This window comes from Lolium rigidum, chromosome 4 (assembly GCF_022539505.1).
Source record: "Lolium rigidum isolate FL_2022 chromosome 4, APGP_CSIRO_Lrig_0.1, whole genome shotgun sequence".
NCBI lineage: Eukaryota > Viridiplantae > Streptophyta > Magnoliopsida > Poales > Poaceae > Lolium > Lolium rigidum.
Genome location: NC_061511.1, coordinates 206,594,219 through 206,603,037, shown reverse-complemented (window position 1 = coordinate 206,603,037; position 8,819 = coordinate 206,594,219). Strand labels below are relative to the sequence as shown.

General features: G+C 49.0%; 2 protein-coding genes across 2 annotated transcripts; one reads left to right on the top strand and one right to left on the bottom strand.

Moving 5' to 3' along the window:
- The first annotated feature begins 725 nt into the window (after positions 1-725).
- On the top strand, positions 726-3,843 carry LOC124706922 (RGG repeats nuclear RNA binding protein A-like). The gene is made up of 6 exons (XM_047238594.1): positions 726-1,020; positions 1,148-1,521; positions 1,619-1,769; positions 2,973-3,131; positions 3,211-3,270; positions 3,394-3,843. Exons 1-6 carry the CDS (start codon positions 886-888, stop codon positions 3,586-3,588), a joined length of 1,074 nt encoding a protein of 357 aa, XP_047094550.1. The 5' UTR covers positions 726-885; the 3' UTR covers positions 3,589-3,843.
- A 127-nt stretch (positions 3,844-3,970) lies between these two features.
- Positions 3,971-8,346, bottom strand: LOC124648100 (inactive protein kinase SELMODRAFT_444075-like). The gene is made up of 9 exons (XM_047187920.1): positions 8,145-8,346; positions 7,896-8,035; positions 7,727-7,824; positions 6,123-7,636; positions 5,790-5,950; positions 5,319-5,395; positions 5,085-5,232; positions 4,555-4,704; positions 3,971-4,453 (listed from the first exon to the last, which is right to left on the bottom strand). Exons 1-9 carry the CDS (start codon positions 8,344-8,346, stop codon positions 4,196-4,198), a joined length of 2,748 nt encoding a protein of 915 aa, XP_047043876.1. The 3' UTR covers positions 3,971-4,195.
- Between the last annotated feature and the right edge of the window lie 473 nt (positions 8,347-8,819).

The window sequence follows — 8,819 nt, the reverse complement described above, 5'->3', positions numbered from 1 at the left end:
CCACAAACTATCTTCAACTTTGCTACTCGGATTAGGATCAATGATGTCAATAGTGATTTCTTCCTTCCTAGCAGAGGTGTGACGCAAGGAGATCATGTAAGTGATGTATTCACCTTGGCGAAAGCTGCTAACCGTGGCTGGATTACCGGTCTCTTGCCCAATTTAAATGGTACTGGGATCATCCGTATGCAATATGCTGATGACACCATATTATTTTTACAAAATGACCTAGCCCAAGTAATTTTTTTTAAAATGGATCATGTCTTGTTTTGAACAGATTTCGGGTCCTAGAATTAACTTTTATAAATGTGCATTTTTTTAATCATATCCGTAAATGTGGCTTGGTGCCTTTGAATGTGTCGACTGATGAATCTCAACTTGTAAAACAGAAAAAGAAATCGTACTATCTCTTAGTGGGCCGCGCAAATGCCGCCCATTTGCGAGCCCACACAGAACCCATCCGCCCATCCCTAGGCCGACACTCACATCCGAAGCCCATCCAGCCAGTGCCACGCAAAACCCTACCACGAAATGACGCAAACACCCTCACTCCAGCACTGCCCCACTGCTCCGTCCCGCCGTAATTACCGCACACATCCAGCACCAAATCCGCCATTTCATGGGGGGGCCGCGGTCTGAAAACGGAAACCGCACGGGCTCACTCCTAGCTTCAGCAACACTGCAAAGGCAAGCGGCGGCGGCTAGGGTTTTGCTTCTTCTTCTTCTTCTTCTTCTTCTTCTTCTTCTTCCTCGCCCAGCTCCCTCCAAAACCCTAACTTTCACCCCCGCCCACCGCACCTCCATGGCAGCGGTCGCCTGCTAGATTTGTGAGTGTTTGTGCCGGGGTTTCGGAGTGTTTGCGCGGCGGCGAAGGCGGAGGCGGAAATGACGTCCAACAAGTTCGATCTCCTCGACGACGTCGACAGCGACGACCACTCGCAGCTCATCGCCGCCGCCGAGAAGAAGGCGGCCGCCAAGCCGGCCGCCAAGCTGCCCACCAAGCCCCCGCCGCCAGGGCAAGCCGGTGAGCCTCGATTCGCTCCCACTGCCCCCCTTCGTCCACGTTTATCCGATTGCTGGACGGATCTCTAGACTAGATCGGTTCCGTTCTGTGAATTTCACACTTGCTGTTCTGATTGCAGTGGAGGACGGGAGGAGCTTCCGGGACGGGGCCGGGCGCGGGCGAGGCGGCCGCGGGGGCAGGACCGCCGGCCCGAGGCGGGACTACGGCGACGCCGACGCCAACGGCTTCCAGGGCGGGTACGGCGGTGGTGGATTTGGGGGCGGCGGAGTGGCCCGTGGCGGTGACGATGGCGAGGGGAGGGTCCGGGGCCCGCGCCAGCCGTACCGCGGAGGCGGCGGCCGCCGCGGCGGGTACGGCGAGGGGCAGGCCGCGGACGAGTCCGGGCGGCCGCACCGGCCCTACGAGCGCCGCAGCGGCACGGGCCGGGAGTACGGGATGAAGCGCGACGGGGCTGGCCGCGGCAACTGGGGAACCGCGACTGATGAAGGCCTTCCGCAGTTAAGATTGTTCATGTTTAAGCTTCGGCTTTTCATGTCTTTTTGGTTGTGGTGTGTGGGGTTTGACGGTTTAATTGTGTGGTTGATTGGTGATCAGGGAGAATGTTGAGGCGGTTAACACTGAAGAGGCTCCTGCGGTGACTGAGGATGAGAAGAAGCCTGAGGATGCGCCGCCGACTGAGGTTGATGAGAAGGTCAAGGAGGGTGCTGAGAAGGAGGAGGAAGAAAAGGAGGCTGAGGAGGATAAGGTATATCTCTGGAATTTGCAATCAAGTTATTCCTTTACATTCTGTCTGTTAGTAGTGTGGCATGTACATGTTGTATTGGTCACAAGGCATGATGGTAGCTATCATGCTGGACTGGACATACCTGGGGTGTCATGTTTTACAAGCTTGGTAGTGTATATGCTATTCTAGGGATGTAATGCAGTTACTCAACCATTCTACATATCCTGCTGTACACTTGCTTGCCTGATAGCGACTCCTTCTGTCACAGTACTGAATTGGTTTAAAATTGTCAAGCCTTTAGAAGGATTACCTGTGTTTTGGTAGGGGATCATGAAATATGGCTGTTTCAGTGATAGCACTGTTGCACTCCCAGAAATGGATTGCCAGCGCTCAGTTTTACATAACCAATTCATACAAATGCATCCATTCTTTGATGTATTCTAGTATGGCAATTGTTCTCCCCACAGATTCCGACTTTCTGTTATTTAATTGATCTGCTGAATGCTATTTGCTCTCTTGTTGCCCTCTTCAACTTCTCTTAAACATTCTGGTGCTTCTGTATTGTTGTCAATACATTTTCTGCATTTTTATTGGTACTGTTTCATGTTCCAACTTCCAAGTTTCTCATTAGTAACTCCCCTATGGCATGTTTTGCACTCTTCCTGATGTTTCTCTTACCTGTTGTGTGCTTTATGAGTGCAATTTGCTGATGTGAAAGCTTTAGCATCCCTGTGGCATGTTTGCACTCTTCCTGATGTTTCTCTTACCTGTTGTGTGCTTGATGAGTGCAATTTGCTGATGTGAAAGCTTTAGCATCACTGTGGCATGTTTGCACTCTTCCTGATGTTTCTCTTACCTGTTTTGTGCTTTATGAGTGCAATTTGCTGATGTGAAAGTTTTAGTATCACTGTGGCATGTTTGCACTCTTTCTGATGTTTCTCTTACCTGTTGTGTGCTTGATGGGTGCAATTTGCTGATGTAAAAGTTTTAGCATCCCTGTGGCATGTTGCACTCTTTCTGATGTTTGTTACCTGTTGTGTGCTTCATGAGTGCAATTTGCTGATGTGAAAGTTTTAGCATCCGTGTGGCATGTTTGCACTCTTTCTGATGTTTCTCTTACCTGTTGTGTCCTTGATGAGTGCAAATTGCTGATGTGAAAGCCATCATCCGAGTTCTATTACCTCAGCCTTCCAAATAACATATACTCTGACCACTATTGTACAGGAGATGACTTTGGAGGAATATGAGAAAGTACTTGAGGAGAAGCGGAAAGCTTTGCTCGCACTAAAGGCTGAGGAGAGGAAAGTTGAGGTTGACAAGGAGCTGCAGTCCATGCAACAACTTTCAGTTAAGAAGGATGCTGATGAAGTCTTTATCAAGCTGGTAAGATATACATGTTGCGGTCTTCCTTCTGCATGTGGTTGTATATCGATGCTAATTTTGAACCAACCTCCTGGTACAGGGATCTGACAAGGACTCGAAGAAGAAAGAAAATTCAGAAAGAGAGGAGCGTGCCAAGAAGGTATCTCACGCACTTCTGTTTGTCTTGTCAAACTTTGATCTTATTGACTGTTTGTTCTGAACTTTGACCTGAGTAACTGTTCTATCGTCTAACTATTATGTTCTGTTTGTTCGCTTCATGAAGTCCGTCAGCATCAATGAATTCCTGAAGCCGGCTGAAGGCGAGAGGTACAACAGCCCTGGTGGCCGGGGGCGAGGCCGTGGCCTCAGGGGACGTGGTGAGCCACGCGGTGGGTACAACGGCGGCGGTGTCCGGCGACAAGCCCCTGCTCCAGCGATCGAAGACCAGGCCCAGTTTCCAACTCTAGGTGGGAAGTGAAGGGGTTACCCTGATCCAACTAGCAGCAGCTCGGTTCACTACAAACTTAGTTGTCAGTAGTGTATTGTTGCTTCGCCTGTCTTTTATGTCCCGCTGTGTCGTTGCCATCCGTGTGTCCCGTGTATACCCGAGGTGCACCCACCAGTCATTCTGTTTTTCGATAGGACAACAACATGTATGAGATGTTTTTTCTGCTGCACTTACTGCTGTCTGTGTGCTTGGTTTAATGGTTTTGCCCAGCTGAGAATTATATCATGTTTTCTTTCTCTATGTTTTATTATGCATGTTCTCTGAAAGAATGATGATGCTATGGCAAGGCAGCTGGTGGGTGTTTTCTGTGTTTGCACAGGCTGCACTAAGCCTGGAAAACATGGACAACTCGTATCACGAATTTGAGCTCAGTTTTCAAAGTAACTGAAGCAACTGCATGTATGTCATCATGCTAACCTCAGTTCATGTAACAAAATAATTATCTGCCCAAATGACAGCATAACACAAAGCCCTAATACTATGCTTTCTACTCCATTACTATAAACAGGGAAATTACAAGCAAAAAAATTATATTCCAGTTACTACAATGGTTACAGAGGCAAGAGCAGCACACGTTTCATCTTGGCCGGCTGCAATCTGCAGCTGAAGGATACCAGAACCTGTCAGACAGCTCCTGCCTGTCTGAATCCCAGGCACTCCTCAAGGTCTCATAAGAGCGGTTCACCTCGCTGACATCCTTCGGCTGAACCGGGCTGCTCTGCTCCTGATAGTGCTGCCGGTCGCTCATCATCCGCCGGCTCATGCTCCCGGCGACGCTGCCCGGGGCGGAGATGCAGCCGGACTCCACCATGTCGCCCTCCAGTATGCGGAGGACCTGACAGTTAGGAGATGCGAAAACAAGGGTGAGCATATTATATATGTGGAGATTGTTCCTACTAAGAGATGGTGAAATGCTTTGTGTAGCATCTGACTAACATGGGACATGCGCGGCCTCGAGTGAGGGTCGCGCCTTATGCACAGGTTTGCCGCGTGCAGCATGCAGTAGACCTCGTTTTCGCAGAAGCGGTCCTCGAGGCGCGGGTCGATGAGGTCGTCAAGTGCGTGGTCTTCCAGTAGAGGCCGAGCCTGTTGCCAAATGAAGTGAACAGGGTGCATGTGATGCAAATGGATCAAAACAGAACAAAATCCACTTCCCTTTTAGTTTGTGTTGCTGATTAAGCATGAACAGGTACCGAAATATCTGTTAGTTTCATTTTGGTCGATGGTGTAAACATCATTATTTTCTCTTACAAAAAATATATTTCTTGACACAGGATTCTTCAGTTATTGAAAGCCATCACTACTGGGCACTAGCTATCCTATTCATCCGGTAGAGTTATACTAATAAGTTGGCTTTAGTGACCGCATAATCATCATACTAATAAGTTGGCTTTAGTCATTAACAAGCGAAGAGAAAATCAGAAAGGGATATGATAGTAGTAGTTATCTAATTATGTGGTGCTCACCCATTCAGTTAGGAACTGCTGGCCCTTCGGTCTGTTAATATCGACAGCCTTGCGCCCAGTGACAAGTTCCACTAGAACAACCCCAAATGAGTAGACATCAGCCTTCTCAGTTATTTGCCCGCTCTGGGCATATTCAGGTGCCAGATAACTGCAGTGAAAACAAGATGCTCAGATTTGCCAAAATTACAAGCTACACCTGACCAAACATGGGAATGTGCACATCTGATAGCTTACCCGAATGTGCCGATGACTCTTGTTTCGACACCCATGTCTCCATCAGGTTGCCATCTAGCCAAGCCAAAATCGCCGACCTGTGACACCATTATGAAATAAACTTCAATCTCATCATGAAATACAGTCAATACTGAACCCAACGACACCAATGGGACATCAGGCTATATCACAGCTATTCCCTTTATGTTTACTCTATATTTAAAGGGAGACAACTCTATCACACTTAACAGCATAATAAATCTAAGAGATGACCAGATACCGAGCTTCATGAATAAAGGAAATCAGAAACAATAACCACAATGGATCAAAAACAACCAGATAGTTATTTAGCACATAAATAACACATGGTTATTAAGGCCCGACATAATGTAGGTATGAGGTAAGGTTTTATAGCAATTGTCACATCATTGCGGAAATAAAATTTGATGCTGGCAGTGACTTTTTACAATGTGAGAAAGTTGATGATCATACCAGTGGCTCAAAATCATGTGTGACAAGGATGTTATTTGGTCTCATATCACGATGAATTATGCAACCGACCCTGCATTCTTCATGGAGGTACCGCAGCCCTCTGGCTGCTCCAACTGCAATCTTTTGTCTGGCAGCCCACCCCAACGTCTCTCTGTTACGACCTAATACAGTGCAATTTTTAGCAAGGTTAGACTCATTAATTTAAAGAAGTACACTTCCCTTTTGTCCAAATATTGCCATGAGAAATGAATACAAGAATCATCAAAGCTGAACCGATGCATTTTTGTCTAAACGACTTGTCACGTTGAGTTTTCAGGATAAAATGTAGCTTACCATAAAGATGTGTATCCAATGATCTGTTGCAAATGTACTCGTAAACCAACAACCTTCTCTTGTCTTCAACACAAAACCCAATGAGCATCACAACATTCCGGTGCTGTGCACAGCTCAGAACCTCCACCTCCGAGCAAAACTCGACATCACCTTGGGAGCTAGCAAGTTTGTACTGCTTAACAGCAATCGCTTGGCCATCAGGAAGCACCCCTCTGTGAACAGACCCAAACCCACCCTCGGCCAGGAAATTTGCTCTGGAGAAGCCACCGGTCGCATATTCCAGTTCCGCGTAGCTGAACCATCGTGGAGGCTTTCCGAACACCGGCGTCTTATGCTGACATACGGAGCACAGAGGTGGTGGCCCGGGCGGCGCGCTCCTTGACAGAGAGACGACGTCTCTCACGTTTCCTCTGAAGTTCAAGTCAGACCTGCTCCTGACAGCGCTGATCTCAGTCAGCAGGTCCAGCTTGGAGATCTTCTCGAGCAAAGCGTCCGCCGTGGGAGTTCTTCTAGCTCTAGGACGGTTTGGTGTTAGTACTTTAGAGGATACAGGTCTCTGCAAAATGTCAGCCATCCATGGTTGAAGCAATGAGGCTGCTGCATGAGGGGTTGAAGTTTCAGTCTCGGAATCAGATGTGTTGACATGCAAATGCTGCATATTATCATTGCCTGCTACTTTCTTCAGAGGGCTATCTGTTTCCGAAACACAAAGTGGAGAAGTGACAGGGCGCGAGCTAGAAACAGAGGATGTTCCGGTATTGTCGGTCACTTCATTTGTCAGAGAGGTATTTGTTTCTGAATCACAAAATGGAGAACTGGCAGGGTCTGAGCTCGGGATAGAGGACGTTCCGGTATCATCGGTTCCTTCTTTCTTCAGAGAAATGCCTGTTTCTGAATTACAAAATGTAGAGGTAACATGGTCTGAGCTTGTAACAGAGCATGTTCCGGTATCTTCGGCTGCTTCTTTCTTCAGAGAAACATCTGCTTCTGAATCACAAAATGGAGAAGTGCCAGGTTCTGAGCTTACGGCAGAGCATGTTCTGACATCCTCACTTGCTTCTTTCTTAAGAGAGCTAGTTGCTTCTGAAGCACAAAATGGATAATTGCCATGGTCTGAGCTTGAGACAGAGGCAGCTCCCATATCCTCCGTCAATTCTTTCTTCAGAGAGGCATCTGTTTCAGAACCACAAAATGGAGAAGAACCAGGGTCCGAGCTTGACACAGACGACACCACGACATCAGTACTATCACACGGTGTTACCGACTCTGCGCTGCAGCTCGGTGTCACCTCGGGGCCTCGGATTGAGACCGTCTCCTCCTCTTCTACATCGCCTGCAACATCACCACCATCCGAAGCGCTCGGCTCGGGCTGCGGCGGCGGCGGCACCGGAGCTGGTTCCTCCGGCTGTTTCTCCGCCAGGTTGAGCCGGACAACTTTGGGCCGGGAGCGCCTCATGACGACGATGTTGCATTGGAGGTCCTGCATGCAGTGTCTCTCCTCAAGCTTCAGGTCCCTGAGAAACATCAATGCAACACACACATGACTGACTATGCTGCTGCTACTGAAAACTTCAGCTAGTGTGGCGGTGGCAGTGTCGCGGTACCTGTCCAGCACGACCCAGCTCGCCTGTGCTTGCTTCGACTCGGCGGCCACCACGCCGCCGGAGGGCGAGGTGTGGATGATCCTGACCTTCACGTCTACCTGCAGCGAATTAAGCTGTATGAGTTACTGAACTGAAACTGACGAACAGCAGCAGCATTCGGTAGCAGCACCTTGGTCGGGTCATAGAGGTCCCGGAGCCTCAGCGTCATCTGCGTGCAGAGCTCGGAGACGTCTGACCTCTGCACGGGCGCCGCCCCGTGGCCGGTCGCGCAGGCCCCCGCGAAGAACGGGAAGCCCCAGGGCCTTTTGCCTGAAAGAGGCGGAAAGGGCAAGAACGGTTTTTTTTTTGAACATCAATTAGTCAGATGGACGGCGGAAGCCATGGATTAGGGAAGCTCGGGGTGAGGAGGAGGGCGTACCGGAGACGGCGGGCGGCGGCGGCGGCATGACGACGAGGATGAGGACGGTGTCGCCGTGCCGCGCGACGTGCGCCAGCGCCCACGCGGCCGCCGCCCTGGGGATCTCCCTAGGCGCGGCCCGCGCCGCCACCACCACCGTCGCTCCCCGGCTCTGCGGCTGCGGCCGAGGCGGCTCGCCGGCGCCTCTTCCCGGCGCCGCCATCACCAAATGCAGCTTTATTTTCAGCGTTCGAATTTCGAAGTGGTCGGCCAGGAGAAGCGGCGGTCAGTCAGACGCTCTTGTCCTAGTACTATTTCGTTTCATGTCCCGAAGTCCAAATTAAAGCGACACGTACGCATGAACTTTATGTTCAACTTTAATTAATTTGTTATTACATATACTCCCTCATCTCTATAATAATTGACGAGCTTAGTTTAAATTCAAATCCCCGACGCATATTAGATCTAGTTTGTACTCTCTCCGTCCGTTAATAGATGTCCAGTAGTTGTCTAAATTTGGATGAATCTATGCCTAAAAAATGTCTAGATACATTCGAATTTAGACAAAACTTGTGACATCTAAAAATGGACAGAGGTGGTATGGAATTTCAAGAAAATTTGCCCTCATGAATCTGTTTTTCTTTGTCTCTACGACTCTACGTCAATTATAGCAAACACACGAATACATGTTCTTTG

What these genes read in the sequence shown, in the direction of transcription:
- LOC124706922 (XM_047238594.1), top strand. Translation starts at nt 886, where the DNA reads ATGACGTCCAACAAGTTCGATCTCCTCGACGACGTCGACAGCGACGAC. An exon ending in ACTGATGAAGGCCTTCCGCA is followed by an intron (nt 1,522 to 1,618) that starts GTTAAGATTGTT and finishes ATTGGTGATCAG; the next exon opens with GGAGAATGTTGAGGCGGTTA. An exon ending in ATGAAGTCTTTATCAAGCTG is followed by an intron (nt 3,132 to 3,210) that starts GTAAGATATACA and finishes CTCCTGGTACAG; the next exon opens with GGATCTGACAAGGACTCGAA.
- LOC124648100 (XM_047187920.1), bottom strand. Translation starts at nt 8,346, where the DNA reads ATGGCGGCGCCGGGAAGAGGCGCCGGCGAGCCGCCTCGGCCGCAGCCG. An exon ending in ACCTCTATGACCCGACCAAG is followed by an intron (nt 7,825 to 7,895) that starts GTGCTGCTACCG and finishes AATTCGCTGCAG; the next exon opens with GTAGACGTGAAGGTCAGGAT. An exon ending in CACATGATTTTGAGCCACTG is followed by an intron (nt 5,396 to 5,789) that starts GTATGATCATCA and finishes ATGGTGTCACAG; the next exon opens with GTCGGCGATTTTGGCTTGGC.